This window comes from Capra hircus, chromosome 29 (assembly GCF_001704415.2).
Source record: "Capra hircus breed San Clemente chromosome 29, ASM170441v1, whole genome shotgun sequence".
Taxonomy (NCBI): Eukaryota; Metazoa; Chordata; class Mammalia; order Artiodactyla; family Bovidae; genus Capra; species Capra hircus.
In genome coordinates, this window is record NC_030836.1 from 42,667,929 (window position 1) to 42,686,826 (window position 18,898).

General features: G+C 55.7%; 1 protein-coding gene across 2 annotated transcripts; it reads left to right on the forward strand.

Annotated features, from left to right (window-relative positions):
• On the forward strand, positions 328-14,931 carry NAA40 (N(alpha)-acetyltransferase 40, NatD catalytic subunit). Of its 2 annotated transcripts, XM_018043312.1 has the most exons (8): positions 328-553; positions 6,615-6,710; positions 7,712-7,764; positions 10,646-10,741; positions 10,820-10,978; positions 11,092-11,175; positions 11,626-11,703; positions 11,952-14,931. In XM_018043312.1, the coding sequence occupies exons 1-8, from the start codon at positions 443-445 to the stop codon at positions 12,091-12,093; spliced, it is 819 nt and encodes a 272-aa protein (XP_017898801.1). In that variant the 5' UTR covers positions 328-442; the 3' UTR covers positions 12,094-14,931. The 2 variants fall into 2 exon arrangements, with proteins under 2 accessions (XP_017898801.1, XP_017898802.1); XM_018043313.1 differs by lacking the exon at positions 11,626-11,703.

Consider the following 18,898-nt stretch of genomic DNA (forward strand, 5'->3'; position numbering starts at 1 on the left):
CGATCTAGAAGGTGGAAAATGTTCCAAACACCTCTCCTATGCCCGAGGGTTGTAGGAGGGGCAGGTATTTCAGAGGTCTTGACGTGTTTGGTCGGCTGGGAAGGTGGCTGCTCAGCGGATGACCGGGTCAGGCGGAGGAAACGCGCAGGCAAGCGCAGGGGCGGCGTTGCCACTCACCAGGCTGCCCAGCAGCGCGCTGCCCCGAGGGCTGTGAAGCCGTTGCCATGGTTACAGACACAGCCAGGAGAGAAGGGGGCGGGCCCGGGCTTACGTCATTCCCAGCGCGACGCTTGCTCCGCGCCTCCCGCCTCTTTCTGGAGTGCTAGACCCTCGGCCCGCCTCCCAGGCTCTCCACCTGCGCGCCTTACCCCAGCCCGTCCCTTCGCGGGGCTCTGCGCCGGCGCGGTTCCCGCCGGGGCGCGCTGGGGAGCCCGCGAGGCGCATGCGCAGTAAGGGCCCGCCGCCGCTCCAGTGTCGCCGCTACCGCCGCCTCCCAGCCGGCAAGTGTGGGAAGGAGGAGCTGAGCGCCACCGCCGCCGTTGTCGCCATGGGGGTGAGTGAGGCAGGGAGAGGAGACGCCAGGGCTGGGAGGGCTCCCCGTTCCCCTTGCCACCCCCGTGCGCCCCCATTGTTCCTTGAACCCCCTCTCACGTGACCCTGACCCCCTCCGGCCTCACGTGACCCCCCCTCCCAGCCCCCACATGACTCGACTACCTCAGTCGAGGTGTCCCCACGCCCGGCCCAGCCCTGGAAATCTCCTGGGGAGCCCCCTCTCCGGGCCCCACCCCCTACGGTGCCCCCCGTCTCTCGCGTCGCGCCCGCCCCTGCCTTCCTCTAGGATCTGTTATCTTCTTGGCTCCCACCCCCCATCCCCGAGCAGTCCCTGGGTATCCCCTACGCCCCCGGGGGTCACCCGTCATCCGGCTGTCACTAGCTTCGTGGCTTCCCATATCCTAGGCCTGCACTGGCTCGGAGGGAACCGAGGCCCAAAGGAAACGAGGCACCCAGCCAAGGTCACAGACAGTGACTGGGGGCCAGACCCTGACTCAGGGCTCTCGAATCCCCGGCCTCAGCGCTTCCCGCTACTCGGTGAAGCTGGTTTCCCCAGGATCTTTCGAATGTCTCCACCAGGTTCCTCTTGCTCCAGAAACATTCTTTTCCTTATCGACAGAGGCTTGCCTTCAGGGGCTTCCCAGATGCACGCAAGTGGGTCTTATTAGTTGGGTTGCTAGTGGTATTCACACCGCAGGTGGTTTTGCATGGGGAAGCTGTGCAGAAGCTGAGCAGGGGGCGGTGGAAGGGCCCTGGTGATGGCCCCAGCCCCGGATGGATAGTGACCACCTGTTCCGCAGAAGGCAGTCTAGAGGTGCGTTTTATGCCTTTCCCGGGCATGTGCTGATAGAAGGTTGGGCAGAAGTTACTCGCGTGTTTCTGTGAGTTCACCTTCCTGAAGTCCTAGTTTGAGCAGCACTGGTCACTCTCCTGAATAAGTAACTGGCCCTCCCTGGCACCACGTATCTTATTAGTTTTTACACTAAATTTCCACCACCTTTAGTGAGTCTTCACTCTGGAGCCAGAGAAACTCCAGTTCCAGCCTGATCTTCCTGGCAGCATGATGTTGTGCCAGTGACCTGGCCTTTGTGGATTTGAATTTCCTCATGGATGTGATGAGGATGATACCTTCCCTTTGAGACAGATGTGAGGATTAAATGAGATAGTAAATGTAAATAATCACATGGCTGCCTCTTAAATAAGGGCTGTTATTTTCCCCTGTATTCTCAGCCTTCAGTTTTCTAAAATAGATTTGTGCTATTTTTAACCCATTGGGTTTGTCCCTACAGTTATTAACCTAGATTTTTATCCTCTCCACTCAAATAGTTATTGACTGAATAAATCAACTTGTTAGACAGAAATGGTTGTCTTACCCATGTCAGAGCACTTTATGTAATCCATGTCAAAACCTATTCATTGTGTTTCAGCAAGGACTTTTGGACACTGTGCTTCATGTGTAGAAAATCAAGTCTGGAGGCCTTAGGCATCTTTAACCTAGATTTTAGTGAAAGGTCCCAGGCCCCATCTTCTGTTGAAACTGAGTAAAATCTTGTGTCCCTGGTATTACTTGGTGAATCTGCCCAGCATCAGCCATTCCAGACTGAGCAGAAAGCAGCAAGCATAACATGCCATTCTGTTCAACACTTCCTCATTGGCTGAGTTGAAACAGCGGGCCTCAGAGATCCTGAGATCCTGCTGCTTCCTCTAGGGCCCCAGTCTTATTACTCATACGTTACAGATGTGTTTCTCAGAACAGCCCCTACCTGGTTGGTCTCTTCCGGCCTAAAGCTCACTACAAAAGAGAGATTTGAATTTTCCTCCCTGATGCAGAACCAGAACCCTCTCGTTATCCTCATTCTTTATGAGTGGGGGGCTGTAGACTCCCCACCTCATGTCGGAAGGGTCATGGTTCCTAGTCATCGCCCTCCAGCAGAGCGCCTTGCTCCATATGGCGGTCTGGCTGCTGGCTGAGGGAGAGGGGGCCTCAGGTGGAGCGCCGTTCTCTTCATAGTTCTCTCGCCCTTGCTGCCACACAGGTGGTGTCTGAGGAATTAGAATTTAGAGCTCTGTCTCGGGCTTCCCTGGTGGCTCAGCTGGCAAAGAATCCACCTGCAATGCAGGAGACCCTGGTTTGACTCCTGGGTTGGGAAGATCCCCTGGAGACGGGAACGGCTACCCACTCCAGTCTTCTGGCCTGGAGAATTCCATGGACTGTATAGTCCGTGGAGTTGTAAAGCGTCAGACACGACTAAGCAACTTTCACTCACTCTCTTTGCCAGAAACAAGTTTTTTTTCTGGATTCCTTGTGGGATGGAAGCCTTAATACTGAAAACCTAAAGGGTACCAAGGCTTTTTTCTGAAAGGTGCCTCCTGCCCCCATGTTGGTGTTTTTTAATTTCACTCTGTGACCCCTCACAGTCAGAGAGCTACTATTATGCCCAGCAGTCTTAGAAATGCCACTTTGAGGGACTTACAGGTGGTCCAGTGGTTAGGACTGTGTTCTCACTGCCAAGGGTGCAGGTTCAAGCCCTAGTGAGGGGATTAAGATCCCACAAGCTGCAAGGTGTGGCCAAAAGAGAGAGAGAGAGACTGCTTTGATAGAAATAGCAAGGGGAGGAGTTTGACGGCTGCATGTGAAAACAGCACTTGCATCAGTTTATTACAGCAAGCATCATTTACGTTTAATTGATGGACGGAGCATGGACTTTGGGGTTCAGACCTGGCTTTGAATCTTGGAGGATTTATTCAGCAGGTGTTTATGGGTACTAGGTACTTGTGAACAGAAATCCTTACAATAAAGAATTTTTGTATCTGGTATAGTATATCCTTTTTTTCCATCGCAACAGCCCCGTGAGGTAAAGGAATCGTTAGCCCCGTTTTATGGATAAACTCTGGGAGTTGGTGATGGAGAGGGAGACCTGGCATGCTGCAGTCCATGGGGCTGCAAAGAGTCAGACACAACTGAGCAACCGAACTGAACTGATTGATAAGGAAACTGTGGTTCAGGGGAACTGAGTGACTTGTTGGAAAGAGAGTAAATAACTTGCCCAAAGTCACACAGCTATTAAGTAAGTGGGAGGGCTGAGAATCAAATCTGGGTCTCTTGACTCAAAATCCCACACTCTTTATTATGTAAAGCTCCCTTGGGAAAGACACTTAACCACAAGGAGCTTTACTGTTCACTGTGCTTATTTCCCATTTTAATTAGGAGACTTTTCCTGTGTCCCCGCAGGATAGTCTTACCTCCACAAGGCAGGACAAAGCTAATTGGAACAGTAGGAGACCACTTTTCCTTGCATGTGCTCGTTTCGGGGGAGGGCTCTGCCTGTCTGGCCCAGCCGGCCGTAGCTTGTCTCATACCTGGTGTGCAGGCAGCGAAGCGCTTAAGGGGCACTTTCTTTATCCACAGTCTTGGGCCACAGCGGCCTGGAGCTCCAAGAGCCGCCTGGCTCACCTGTTCCCCTGTGTGAATGAGCCCATAAATCTGGAGGCCCAGACCTGGCCCTCCTGCTGCTTGTGCTTAGGAATTGCTTACTTTTGGCGCTTAAGAATGAGACGCTATGGAGGGAACCTAGATTTCATTGCCTTCTGGGTTCTGGACGTCACACGTGCAGTACCTCTGATCCTTCAGCTCTGTATCACTCTGGGAGAGAGCTAGCGTGCAGGGTGAAGGCAGGGAGCTGGCCTCGACGGTGAAGGTGTGTGGACTTCTGGCCTAGCCTTGCAGCTGTTCCGTTAGGCCGGCAGTCAAGTCCCCATTTTCCTGGAGGTGGAGTTCCTTTCTCAGTTGCCTGGCCTGTTTGATGCCAAAGCGCATGTCCTTTCTGCCCCATCGCACAGCCCTGGTGATCTTCAGCCTCAGGTTTCCCTGTTCTTTATCCCTACCTCAGTGTGGAGGTGGGGTCTGGGGTGGTACTGTGTGGGCATGTCACGTCAGCTGCCACGATGCCAGAAGGGTAATGAGGAATGCGTCACCAACCCAGCGGCTGCTTTGGGGGCTCCCGAGGTCTCATCTTGACCTTATCCGAACAGAGCCGAGAAGGTCCTGGCCACGGGTAGGCTCTCCCAGTGGGAGACAGCGTGGCTGGGGGGACAGATGCTAACTCTGCAGCCCAGCCCCTGGGATTGAGTCTCCCTTTTGCCATTTGCTCTCTGGGGAACTCTGAACAAGTCACGACATCCCTTTGAGCCTCAGTTTCTTCTTGTGAAAGTGTTCTGCAAGATGAGTATCTCAGTGTTGTCTTGAAACTCAGATTCCCAGAGGGGAAAAAAAAAGGATGCTCTAAAACCTCTCTGTGGTAGAGAGGGGCTAGTTCATCCCCAGATCCCAGCGTCATGAAGACAGTCTGCTCTCTTGTTTGTTCCTTCCTCCAGGGAGGTAAGAAAGGGGCTCCAGCCCGGCTTCCTGCAGTGCCCAGCCTGCAGCTGGTCCACAGCCGGTGCTGGGCGAGGCTGAACCTAAGAGAGCCACCCCTGTGAGCTGGTATCGGAACTCGTGCCTCCTGCTTGCTTGTGCAGGAGTTAAGCACTCATTCCTGGAGGAACCGAGGGTAGAGTTTATCTGGCAGTTGGGTTTTTCAGCTCACCCTTTCCTGGGCTGTGTCCCAGCTAAGGTGGAATTGGAAGTAGCAAAATGTCTCACTGGTGAGGTCAGGAAGTGAGGGGTGGGGTCAGACGAGGCCATGTGGCTGGTGAAAAGCTGAGCCGTCTTCCCAGTGCCTTGGGGTGATTGAGGAGGTGCCTGTGCTGCTCTGCCCCTCCTTGGAAGTGAGAATGGGAGGTGTCGCTTATTGGTCACAGGCCGCAGTAACCCTCACGGGCTTAATACTTTAAAGGAGGTATTCAGGACCGTGCTCATCAGTTGAGGGAAGGAGGCTCCAAGAATGGCTGTGGCTTGTCCTAAGACCTGAAGGGAGTACAGGGCAGAAAGAGGCTTTGGACAAGGGCTGTTGAGCTTTGGGCTCTTCTCCCCAAGTTTCCAGTTTGTTTGTTGGATCGTTCTTTGGCGGTGGTGCGTCGTCGTTGCTGCGCGCAGGCTCTTTCTAGTTTCGGGGAGCAGGGCCTCCTCTTCATCACTTTGCGTGGGCTTCTTGTGGCGGTGGCTTATCTTCTGGGCTCCGCAGCACATGGGATCCTGCCGGAGCAGGGCTGGAACCCACCTTCCCTGCGCTGGCAGGCGGGCTCCCAACCACTGGACCCCCAGGGAAGCCTACCAGTTTTTACACAGGGTAAGAGGGGAGGGTCCATGTAGACTTGAGAAAACCTCATGTGACTCTCCAGACCGGATGTGCTCCTTTTGGAGGTATGGGCGGGGGGCGGAGTGCGGTTCGTGGTTTGCTTCTCTGTGTATGGACAGCCGCCCCTGCAGCTTGGCTCTGCTGACCACGTGTCAGTGTGGCCTCTGTCCCCAGGTGAACTCCTTGGGGCCCTTCACTCTGTCTTTGGCGTCACTGGGTGTTAAGTGCGACTGCCACTCACTGGCCTTGCCTGTGCAGCCATTTCTGGGAGCAGCTCAGTCTCCTTAAGCTGGAGTGTCTCAGGCCTCGCTTAGAAAGGGACCTACCTCCCCAGGAGGCTGTCCCCAGAGCAGATCTTTGTTTCTTGAAGCCTGAAGACACTGAAAAGGCTTTGAATAAATTTATACTTAAGAGCAGCTATCAGCAGCTGCCTCAGATGCCATTGCCTTCCTGAAACCTGCCCTGAATGTGTCTAAAATTACTTGTTCCTGCCTTAGGAGGGAATGAACAAATGAATATTTATTAGGCAGCTGCTGAGGTGCGGGGCTCTGCTTCAGTTATTGCCCTGTGCTCTCACTGAGTCCTCACGGTGACCCAGTGGTTCTGTGGTCAATCCTCTTCCTGGTAGGGAAGTGGAGAAGTCTAACGATGCTCCCACGGTCTCATGACTGGGAAACGCTCAGGTCTCCAGCCAGACCTGAGTTCCTGCTGCTGAGACCAGGCACGCGAATCAGGGACCGGCCCTCAGGGTCCTCAGAGGGAAAGTCAAGTCCCGTCTTTCGTGGGTCACTGCCTTCCAGCCCACTCTGCTTTTCCCTCTTGCAGAGGAAGTCAAGCAAAGCAAAAGAGAAGAAACAGAAGCGGCTGGAGGAGCGAGCAGCCATGGATGCTGTCTGTGCCAAAGTGGACGCCGCCAACAGGGTAACTCTCCCCTCTCCCAGTCTCTTCCTCCTGCAACTTGAGCTTGGTTTTAAATTTGACTTCTTTTGGCGCCACCCTGTGGCAGAACAGAGTTACTATGCATCGGCACCTCTACTGCCTCCTTGCTGTGGTGGGGTTGGGGTAGGGCTTTGGACCAGCCTGGCTGGAAGCCTGGGAGAGTTGTGAGGAGGACCAGGGATGGACCCAGGCGTGCAGGGAAGTGTGGAGTCAAGAGAAGGTGGCTGCTTCTCTTTGTGGGTCTGTTTCCTTACCACTGGAAAAGTGTCTGGAAAAGTTTTTACTAGGGTTTTGCATCTTGGGGAGGAAGCCTCCCTAGTAAAATATGGTATAGTCTTCTCATTCTTGCCTTCAGACATTTACTGCCTGCCTGGGAGGGGCCACAGGTTTTGTGTGCACTGGGGTTTGCAGCAGCCTGGTTTCAAGGGGCTGCAGTCAGTGGAGGAGTAGCCGTGATTCTGAGCACCTGAGGGGCCTGACTGGGAGCAGCTCAGCTTTCCCATGAACCAGGAGAGATCTGGGTCACCCTTCCTGCTGCAGTTCACATTCCAGGTTTTGTTGTTCTTTTAGTCCACTCAGTAAACAGTCATATTTCCAAGGATGTGGCCCAGGGACATGATTGTCCATCTTGGATTTTGACCAGGGAAGGTTAGTTGAGGACTTCGTAGAAGGACATGAGTGGATCAGGGGACCTCTCTTCTCTTGGCCCAGGTGAGCACTGAGCAGGTTTTAGGCCCGGAGGCCAGTGTTTTAGTGTTAGGCAGAAAAGGTTCTTCTTTCCCGTGTCAAATGAAGCTACGGCTTTGTTGGGCCTTCTTCCTACACCCTACACATGACTTCAGAGCTAAGACAGATGGTGGGTCTGTGTGAGGGCTGCTCCTGGGCCGGGGAGCAGTGCCTCCATGTGGGTCCACGTAGGGTGGAGCTGGTGATGGCCAGGCCCACGCTTGTGCTGTGTACTCCCCTTTTCTTTCCCTCCACAGCTTGGAGACCCACTGGAGGCTTTCCCAGTGTTCAAGAAATACGACCGGAATGGGTGAGTGTTCAGCGTTCCTACCCGTCCTCTCCTTGCTCTTTAGGAATTCACCTTTCCAGAGTAGGTGTCCTCAGACTTCCGTTTTCTTTGTTAGTGAAAAAGCAGAAACGATGGCTAGTGTTCTGCTGATACAGATCCCTCCGTTAGGGTACTAGAGGGGTCTGCGGATGAGCGCAGGTGGTCTGATCTCAGACTGACGTCTGTGTGGGACTTGGCCGTGCTCTCCAACCGAGAACCACAGAGCGGAAACAAACTTGAGAAATCATCTGGGCTCATTCCCTCGTTTTAGGTAGAGGACCGAGCCTCCGAGAGGCTAAATGAGAGTCTGAGCTTGAGGAGCTTCTCCCTGACGGCTGAGGGGACTTTTCACTCTCATTCCAGCGCTCCTTCCCTGAATATATAGTATAATGGTTAAAAGCCACTTAGGGCTTTGTGACCTTGGACAAATTCCTTGCCTTCGCTGTGTCTAAGTTTTCGAAATGGGTGCTTTGCCCACAGAGTCATCGGAAGGATTGCGTGCAGTGTTAGTGCCCGGAACACACTGAGGCTGGACCAGAGGGAGCTGTTATTACTCCTGTTCTCTTCCCTAATCCAGCTCACTGCTGATTCTGGATTAAAGCTCCCCTCCCCTTTCTGTTGCTTTGGCTTATAAAATAGGTACCAGAGATGCTATTGGCTCAAGAAAAAAAAGGGGCTATGATTTTACAGAATCATCACCATGGGTTTGAATCGTAATGATGCTTCTTATTAACCATATTTGGTTAAGTCGACATACTCTTTGAGCCTTATTTTTTATTGGTTAAATGGAATGATGATGCCAAACTTGCAAGGTGGTTTTAAGGATCACAGAGTATATCCAGCACTGTAAGTAGGAGCTGGTGTCAGTATTCTAGTGAATGGGATAAGACAAGTGTAAATGTGTGAGTTGCGAGGAGAGGCTCTAGTAGGTAACGCTGCGTTTGCCTCGCATGGCTGTGTCTGAGTTTCATAGTACCACGTTAAGGTATTCTTCCTGTCTGTGATCAGATGTGGTACAGCTCCTCCCAAAGCTGCATCATCATTCAGATTCCAGGAAGTCCTTTGGCATAGTTTGGCTGTGACAAACCTAGGCAGTGCATCAAAAAGCGGAGATGTCACTTTGCCAGAGTGATACAGTCAAAGGTCCGTATAGTCAAAGCTATAGTTTTTTCCAGTAGTCATGTACAAATGTGAGAGGTGGACCATAAAGAAGGCTGAGCACGGAAGAACTGATGCTTTTCAATTGTGATGCTGGAGAAGACTCAAGAGTCCCTTGGACAGCAAAGAGATCAAACCAGTGAATCCTGAAGGAGATCCACCCTGAATATTCATTGGAAGGACTGATGCTGAAGGTGAAACTCCAGTACTTTGGTCACCTGATGCTAAGAGCCAACTCATTGGAAAAGACCCTGATGCTGGGAAAGACTGAAGGCAGGAGGAAAGGGGGGCGATGAAGATGAGATGGTTAGATAGCGTCACTGGCTCAATGGATATAAATTTGAGCAAACTGGGAGATAGTGAAGGACAGAGGAACCTGGAGTGCTGCAGTCTGCGAGGTTGCAAAGAATCAGGCACAACTTAGCGACTGAACACCAACAGAGATTCCTTACTGTGATCTCAGTGTTCCCGCCCCGCAGTCTCATGACTTCCAGAAACATGGGCCAGCTCTGAAGCAGGCACTGCCAGTTGACTCTGGGCTCATTTGGTGCCTGGAATTGTGTGTGATTTGTGTGGCTAAGACTGTACTTTCATGTGCTTAAAGAAGTCAGATTAGTGGAGAATCAATACTCTCCAACCGGCCTTCGGAAAATTGATAGGTAAGACAGATGCAGTGCTGTGCTGGGTCATTTCTGACCACTACATGGCCAGTAGTACAAAGAAAGAAGGCTCTTCAGAGCCAGGAGTCCTGTATTCACATGGCCGAGCACACATGTAGCTCATACATTGCGCCAGTCAGCAGGGGTGATGGCGGCTTCCAGGGGTGATGTCCTCCGAGGAGTCAAGTCAGTCCTTTCAGAATGTGGTGCTTCCTGGAAAATGTGATTTCACAGTATGCCAAAGAGTTTAACTGTAATTTACTTAAGTCATCTAGAAGTAAATAGCAGATCGAGGGAGTTCCCTAGCAGTCCGGTGGTTAGGACTCAGAGATTTCACTACTGTGGCCCGTGTTCAGGCCCTGGTCAGGGAGCCCTGCAAGCTGCCTGCCATGGCCCCCCAAAAATAGATTGATACCTTAATGCCTCATTGATTAGTTTAGGGAAACAGAACTTGGAGTGAACCTGAACCCTGATGCATTCTGTTGGTCAGCCGAGACCATCCCTGTGGCCTCAGAGGAGGCAACAGGCAGGACTCCTCAGGGGGAGGGGGTTGCAGTCTTCCTGAAGGGCCTGAGGTCATCCAGCCACTTTTGCAGGCAAGATTGGAAGATAAGAATGAAGGGCTCCCATGGGTGCCCAGTGAGGACTTGATTCAGAAATGAAAGCAACAGGAAAAAGGCCTCAGGGCAGGAGCTAAGAGACCAGAGAAGACTCGGGTGTTTATAACAAAGTAGAGAAGAATGGGCAGAGAGAGCAAAGAGGTAGCCGAGAGGGGCAGGAGTTGACAGAGTGTTGAGTCTGATAAGGACGGTGTTGGGGGGCAGCAGGAAGCAGGGCTTGTGGTCAGGATGGTGGTAGGCTGGTGATGACAGTCGTTAATCTCAGCCTGAACGGCTTCGTTCCTTCGCAGGCACCTTCTGTAGTCCCGTCCGGGCTCAGCTTTTCCCTGTAGATGAACTGAGACCAGGCGCGCCTCGTCAGGCTGTCCGGGCAGCGGGCGGTGCTGGGGCTGGCGCCGGCTCCAGACGCCTCCTCTCCTCTTGCAGGTTGAACGTCTCTATTGAATGTAAGCGCGTGTCCGGCCTGGAGCCGGCCACCGTGGACTGGGCCTTCGACCTGACCAAGACCAACATGCGGACCATGTAAGCACGCCTGGGGCGGAGGCCGGGGTGCCAGCTGTGCCCTGCAGAGTCGCTGTCCTGACTGCCGCTGTCTCCCAGGTACGAGCAGAGCGAGTGGGGCTGGAAGGACCGAGAGAAGCGCGAGGAGATGACGGACGACCGAGCCTGGTACCTCATTGCATGGGAAAACCGATCGGTGCCTGTCGCCTTCTCTCACTTCCGGTTTGATGTGGAGTGCGGTGATGAAGTCCTGTACTGGTAGGGGCTGCGGCGCGGGGGTGGGCAGGGGGAGGAGGCGGAGGCCACACGCATGTCTGGGCCTGGGCCAGGCCTCATGGACCCTGCAGGCTCACCCTGCTTTCCTCCCCCAGCTATGAGGTGCAGTTGGAGAGCAAGGTGCGGCGGAAAGGCCTGGGGAAGTTCCTCATACAGATTCTGCAGCTCATGGCCAACAGGTAGGGAGGGGGTGGGGCGTGTGTGTGTGTGTGTGAATTCCCCATACAGATTGTGCAGCTCGTGGCCAACAGGTACCGCTGTGTGTGTGTCGCTCTCGGGAGGAGCTGCCTCTGCTGTACACCCAGCAGGGGAGGTGGGGACAAGGCTCACAGGAATGTTCTGGAAGGGTCTGGAACCTCCCTGCCCTGCCGTGACTCCATGTTTGGTACAGTGGGCCCAGGGCAGCAAGCAACCCCAAGGGCCTGTTCTGTGCATCTCCACTGGGGCGCGGAGGAGAAGCCAGTCAGGTGGGGAGCAGCCTCGTCTCAGAGGGCGGCAGTGAGACTACCGAGCAGGGCTCAGGAGCACTCCCAGGAGCAAGCGGGAGACGGCAGGCGGAGACACGAGAGAGCCTGTGTGATTTAGCACCTGTTTCTCCTTCTGGAAGGTTCTCTCTGCTTCCTTCTCAGCACACAGATGAAGAAAGTTATGTTAACGGTATTTAAGCACAATCATGGCGCCTACCAGTTCTTCAGAGAAGCGCTGCAGTAAGGAGCTGGGCCTGGTGGGGGACCCTCTGGGCGGCGGCAGCTGCCGGCCCATGTCTTTTTCCCTGTCCTGGCCCCCCTCGTCCTGACACGGAGTTCCTGGGCCTGAGGTCCAGGGGGCGGAGGCTGGGGGAGATGGTGTGGGCGCGCCTCCGGCTTGGTCCCCTGCCCTGCTCCTGAGCCCTGACTCCTGGGGTGAAAGGCAGTCAGCCACCCCCCACCAACCCTTTCCTCCTGCCTGCCTGCAGATTTGAAATCGATGACTCTTCCCCAAGCATGTCCGGTTGCTGTGGGGAGGACTGCTCCTATGAGATCCTGAGCCGGAGGACCAAGTTTGGGGACAGCCAGCACTCCCATTCGAGTGGGCACTGTGGCGGCTGCTGCCACTGAGTCCGAAGCCGGAGCGCACTCTCCAAGGCCTGTCCTCTCCCCGGTCTCACGCCACTTGCCAGGCGGCCTCCTCAGCCCCGACCCTGGGGAGGGGTGGTCCGCCTGCCCCCCTGCTTTCCCGTGGAAGGGCAGGCTGCCCGGAGGGGCAGCGAGGAGCCGGGCACCCGGGGCGTCCTCTCACAGTGGCTGCCTTCTCACGTGGCCCTCGGCCCTGAGCGTGGGGCTCTGTGACCTCCCTGCCGCCGAATTCCTGACAAGCCCCCTCCCCGCCACACACACAGCTGGACGAATGGAGCGTTTATTCGCAGCTTCGTGAAAATCCTGGAGCCCTGGGTCAGGGTCTGGCTGGTTCCCAAAGAGGAATGGGCTCGGCGTAGGATCTTGTGCCGAGAGAGGCTTCAGAGTGGCTCCTCCTGTTCGGTGGAGGGGACGCTCGACGGAGACCCCTGGAAGGCCTTTTGTGTCACAACTCCGGGGAGCAAGGGTGCTCTTCCTGGCTGTGCCTTTGTGGATCCGCAGTTAGAGTGGAGTTGTCCCAGGGACCAGCTGGCTCTGGGAGCCCGTGGTTGTCAGCGAGATGCCGAGGGGCCGGGAAGCCGCGTCAGTGGGGCCTGTGCGGGAACCAGGGCTTCTCTGGCTTCTGACCAGGCTGCATCCCGAGCTTGGCCCTGTGATCTCAAGGTGGTGGCCCGAGGTTTTTATCTATAGGAAAGAGCTGGAGCCCGGCCTGCTCATCTCCATCCCCTCGGTGCCTCTCTGCCTCTCGCCTGCCCCCTGCCCCGATCTGACTCTCAAGGGGGAAATAACATCAGGGAGCCCCTCGTCTTCCCCCTTAAGGCCCCTCGTTCCTGCCATATTTAATGCTGTTTCCTCTCATCTTGGTGCTGTTAGCTCTCTGAGGGTGGGTCTCCTTCCCCACCGCCATCCCCCCTGCCCCCCCAGCCTTCAGAGAGCCCCCAGCCAGCAGCAGGCCTGCCTGCACCCCCAGCCTGGCCCCTGCTCCCTCAGGGAGGCCCACCCTGGTTGGCAGCACAGGACGCGGCCCCGCAGCTGCTCTTCTCCCTGGTGCCGCCAGTGGTGGCAGGTGGGCGGGGAAGCCGCTTCCTCTCTCGTGGGGTGGACAGGGCATGGGGTCAGAGCTCAGGCTACCCCTCATCCCCAGACCTTACTCCCCTTCCAGGGAAGAGAGTGACCAAATCCTTATCCAGGAAAAAGCACCTGCTGCCTCCCCTGGGACAGCCTGGAGCTCTGCCTTCCAGAGCATCCCAAAGGTCCTGCCTGCGGAGTGTTGCTCCCAGGAGGTTGGTCAGTGCTTCTGACCTCAGTCCACTCACACCCCAGCCCCTGCCCTGGCTCAGGCCACCTGTGCAGGCCCTTCTCCCCGAAGCTGCTCTGGCTTCTCCCAGGCTCCCGCGTGTGCGGGGCTGGGGCACACAGCCTCCCCACTGAGTGCTCTGCGATGCTCTTGACTGGCCAGCGGTGGACATAGCACTCCCTTGGAGAGGGCCCCGTACCTTCACATTGGAGCAAACCCACCTTTGCCACACTCCGCTGGCTCCCAGCTTTGCCCCACTCGGCTGGCTCCCAGCAGTTTGTACCCAAAGGGGAGGGTTTTCATTGCTGGGAGGATGTTAGAGGGTTCCTTCCAAGAATCGTGAAACAACGGAAGCATATTCAGGAAGAGCTTTTCCTTTGATCCCTGCTGTCTGTCGAAGGACACACAGAATGATAAACATTCATCATTTTAGAACATGGATTTCTGATAACCTCCCACTCACAGGGCCCCAGAGGGACCCCAGTGTAAATCCCACATAAAGGGAGGGAAGCGTCCATGTCTCTCTCCCTTCACTGGACACCTGGCACTGAGCCCCGTTGGTCAATGGACACTGGTGTGGGCCATGCCTGTCTAGCCGCCTCTGCCGCCACCCACAGGCTGCTGGGGATGGGGGTCAGGCTGGGCAGGGAGGCAGAGCCTGAAGCTTGTAGGTCACCCTGTTGCCGTTGAGCCTGTTCAGTTCTCAGCCATCAGTCTCCATTCCCGCAAGGTCTTGGTTTTAAGAAGCAGCAGGTCTTGTACCAGGCTTTCTGGTTGGTTGTTTGCTGCTGCCCAGTCGCTTCAGTCGTGTCCGACCCTGCGACCCCATAGACGGCAGCCCACCAGGCTTCCCCCATCCCTGGTGGTTTGTTCGGGGCATGTTAAAAAATATTAATTTGAGACTTATTTTTTAGTTGTTTTCCACTCTATTTCAGGTTATTTTCATTAATGTCAGATGTATACATGACGTGTGTGGTTCTTTTTAACCTTTCCTGTTTTTTTTTTGTTTTTTTAGAGGAAACTTTGGAGATAAAATGCCTTCTTGATATATATATATATATAATTATTTTTTTTCTTTAGCAACTTGTTATCACTGGAATCAAAGGGAAAAGTGATCTTTTTCTTGCATTGGTTGTGTTTGTGTGTCACAAATAAAAGACACTTTGTTCAGCTGCTGGGACGGCTTCCTGGTGCTGAGGTGCCATAGCAGTAAGGGCTCAGACCACCCAGCATTGGATCTAAACTCTCGGGGCACGTAGCTGTGATGGCCCCACACCTCTTCCTGTGAAGGAAGCCTCGGGCAGGGAAAAGCCCAGGGCATTGGTGGTGAGGAGCCAGTCGTGGAAACAGACCACCGAATGCATATGTTTGTGCCACTTCTCAGAAGCCCAGGGCAGAGGTCAAAGGTCTTCTGAAGGGTGCCTGCTCTGCACGCTGGAGAGAGTCCCAGGCCAAGTGTTGTGACATTTAACGTCTGCAGGCAAACATAAATGACAGAACATGTGTGTGGGAGTTGACTAGAAGAGTGCGTTGGTGTTTCTTTGACTTAACTGGGGTACTCGGAATATTCTTCGTCTCTAGAAAAGATCCCGGTCCCCCCTTCACTCAGGAAAGACAGAGGCCCAAAGGAAGAGTAACTCATGTCAGGCCTGACGGCAGGAGAATTAGGAGCTGGAGGAGGCTCAGGCCTCTTGAGTGTGACAGACGGAGCTGTGCGGCTTCTCCCAGGCGGACTCCCACTGAAGCTTGTCCCAGGGAGCAGGGGCAGGAAGTGGGCCAGGAGCCAGGGCTCAGAGCGCTTCCCGTGGACGCTGAGGGCCAGCCTCCTCGTGTTGCTGCCCGGCGGTCACCTCTGCCGGAAGGTGGAGAGGGCGGCCGGGGTGGAGCCCTGAGCCGCCGAAGTCTTCGCAGTCTGGCGGGACAGCGATCTGAGGAAAGGAGCAGAGTCAACAGCTGTCTCATAGATGCCCCATGTTAGGGCCTCAGCCCTGTGGGTGGGGGCACAGCTGGGGATGGTGGGTGCAGCTCCCTTACCCTGGAGGCATGAAGGAAGGCATCCTAGCCCTTGGGGAAGGAGAGCATTTTAAATGCTGGAGCATCACTCGGCAGCCTTCTCATGAGATGGAATTCTGCCTCCACAACCCCACGCCCTACCCCCAAGTTCTTTGTTCCTTGAAAGTGAAAGTCACTCAATCATGGCCGACTCAGCGACCCCATGGGCTATACAGTCCATGGAATTCTCCAGGCCAGAATGCTGGAGTGGGTAACCTTTGCCTTCTCCAGGGGATCTTCCAACCCAGGGATCAAACCCAGGTCTCCTGCATTGCAGGTGGGTTTTTTTTACCAGCTGAGCCACAGGGGAAGCCCTTGTTCCTTGAAGGCTGTTGTAATCCCAGGCAGGAATTCCTTGGAGTCACTGTACCCTTGCTGCAGAGTAAATGCCCAGATCTAGAAGGATTGGAGGGGCCTCCCTTTGCTGCCACTTGCCCCGTCTGCCCTCCACACCACTTTCCTAGGTAACAGGACTTCCTCTTTGGTCCTCTGAGGCAGCTGCCCCCACCCCTACCTCCATCTGCAGCTCAGACTTCATCATTCCAAGTGGTACCGGCTGGAGCGCCCATCCCCCCTCACCGCCACCACTTCAGTGAGCAGATAGAGCAAGAGGTGCAGTTGCAGGATGAGAGGTCCTCAATTTCAGGCAGAGCCTGAGCTGGTCTGAAAGTTTCCCCAGTGTGTGAAACCTGGTCACCGATGGTTTCTACCACCAGGCTTTGAAAGTGGCTGCTTCAAACACAGGCAGGTTTATTCTAGTTTTTTCTGCTTTTCCCTCTTCAAAAGTATTAACAGGTTGTTTCTCATGAGGTCAAGGGTCTAGGGCGATTGGGAAGATGCTGCCGAGGCACCTCGGAGACTGGACAGCCCGATGCCCTCGCACTGTTGCTTGGCTACAGTGGGAAGGAAACGCATCTGGTGATCCCGCGGGATGCCAGCAGCCACTCACCCTTGGTCTTCACAGTGCTGAGGGCCCAGCAGAGTCTGTATCTGTGTGCCTTGGTCCATGGCCGTGCTCCCAGACAAGATGCTGTGGGCATGCAGATCCTTGTGGGTGTGCACGTCACGCTTCACGATGGAGTTGTGGGTTGTCTTGGCCCTGGTGGACTCCCTGTCTGGCAAAGCCGACACCTACAGGTCCTGGCCAGTAGGGCCGCTGTCTCCTGAGGGAGGCCTGCCTTTTGTCCCATGCAGGGAGCTGCCTAGAAAGATGGGGACTGGAGCTGAGAAGTTCAGTATCAAGGCATGTCTGCCCTACGGGGGCAGGATCACCCCCAGTGGAGGGCTGGAGGAGGGCCTTAGGATAGGGACAAGGCCAACAGTGATGACCTGCCTTCCAGAGGAGGGGAAGCAGCCGTAGTCATCTCATGCTCAGAGTCCAGGGTCACAGACCCCAGGTTTCCCTCAATGTTCCCTGAGTGATCTCCTGCCAGAGCCCGGGCTCCAAAATCCATGGCCCAGGTTAGCCCCCTCCAACCCAGACCCTCTGCCCAGGGTGGGGGCATAGCACCCGTGGGGGCCCTCTTGTGGGGCATCCGCATTTCTGCATCGCCCGGCTCCTGCCTGTGCCATGGTGGACAAAGTGAACCCTGAACACCATCACTTGGGGCTGTGGGGCTCCCTGCCCTGAGAAGCCGAATGTCTGCTACAGGTTGGCAGGAGAAGGGCTGCCCTGTGCACAGGGTCGGACACCCCAAGTTTGGAGAGAAGAGATCCTACAAAGGGACCAGGTGAGAGGACTTGGAGCTGCTAGCAGAACGAGGTTGGGGCTGCAGCCGTGAGCTGAGGCCTGACAGCTGACCTGGGGGTGGCTGCAGCTGCCACGGGTGCGGCCTGCCCTCCTCCACACCAGGGTTCTGTGCTGCAGGGTGGTCCTGGCCTGACATAGGAGAGTGCTGTTGTGAGGGGTGGGGTGGGGAGGGGGGCTCAACCACCCCACCCCCCACCAGTGGTGATGAAACAGTAGCTGCACTCAGCAAGGATCTTCATGAGGGTATCAGTAGGGTCCCAGCCCTCCTGGCCCAGGCGCTGGGTTTCGAGGGGCAGTACATAGCCCTCAGGTGGGTACGTTGTGGGTGCTGCCATCCCTGGGACCCAGTGTGAGCCTGGGGGTGGGTTGCACAGTGGCTTCAGACAGCTGGGGAGGAGGCGCCAGGAAGTGGCTTGTACTCCCAGGGCAGCCCATGTTCTGAATGTTGGCTCCAAGGAGCGGGAGGGGTGGGGAACATGACAGCAGAGGGGGCGGGTGTCAGGGATGGGGGCTCTCGTGCAGGGCCTCAGGGTCTTTGGGGGTCTGGCTGTGAGATGGGGTGTGGAGAACAAGGAAAAGACTCGGGGACTTGCCCAGGGCTGCAGGTCAGAGGTCAGCTGTCTGGAGAAGGAGAGAAGGCCCAGGGTTTGGAGTAGTAAGTCCAGGCAGAGAGGTCTAGATGCAGGGTTGCCACGTGGCAGGGGTGAGCCTGGGGGTCCCCATGGGTGTGGCCAGAGGCATAGCCTCAGCAAGGGCTCGGATGCCCCCTACATGACAGAAGGTTCAGTGTCTTGTATATGACCTGGGCGGTCCTCAGCTTGCTGTTGACCTTCGAGTTGAGTGGGGCCTCCAGTATTCTTGCCTGGAAAATCTCATGGACAGGGGAGTCAGGTGGGCCATAGTTTCTGGGATCGCAAAGAGTCAGACACAGCTGAGCGTGCACGGCAGCACAGCCCATGTGTGTATACTTAGAGGCACACACATACATTGGTGAGCAGTGCCTGGTGCTCCACCCAGGCCACATGCGGCTTGCTGTGGAGGCTGTGGCACACACATCTCCCTGTTGTCCAAGGTGGGGGTGTTGCGCTCCGTGGGGTGCTTGAATGAAAGGATGCTGTGCTTGCTCCAGGCTTCTTGCCCACATATGAGTCCATCATGATGTCCTAGGGAGCTGGGGAAGGAGGCCTTGGGTGTGTTTGCCGGGGGTGCCTCTAGCCCAGTGGCCCTACTCCCTGGGGTATCAGTTTACCCATCTGTACCACAGGGCAGGGGCGGTGGCAGACAGACTTGATGACCTGACTGCCGTGCCTGCACAGGTGTGGGGGACCTTCGCCAAGCCAGAACCATTGCCACACACCAGCTGGCTCATCACTCACTCTTGGCCGCTGACTGTGGGTGGCCCCCCCACCCAGCCCACAGCCTCCTTTTGTCTTGGCAGCTGTACCTGTGCAGCCAGCTGCAAGGAGCCTGGGCCAGGACAGCCGTGTCTCCCTGGGGAGGGGAGCGCCCCTGCCCCGCCCCCGTGTTGCTCCGCCCCTGACAGCTGTGTCCTGGCCTGGCCCTGGATGTCTGGCGCCCAGTGACAGCTGTGCCCCAGGAAGAGCAGATGCCCTTTCGGTACCCTGTCCCACCCCCGCCCGGGGGGCTCCTTGTTCCTTGTTGAGGGCAACCCTGACCAGAGCTGGCTC

Excerpts from the sequence above, each read along its gene's own strand:
- NAA40 (XM_018043312.1), top strand. The coding sequence starts at position 443 with ATGCGCAGTAAGGGCCCGCCGCCGCTCCAGTGTCGCCGCTACCGCCGC. Across the intron at positions 10,742-10,819 it reads AAGACCAACATGCGGACCAT|GTACGAGCAGAGCGAGTGGG; the intron begins GTAAGCACGCCT and ends GCTGTCTCCCAG. Across the intron at positions 11,704-11,951 it reads TTCTTCAGAGAAGCGCTGCA|ATTTGAAATCGATGACTCTT; the intron begins GTAAGGAGCTGG and ends GCCTGCCTGCAG.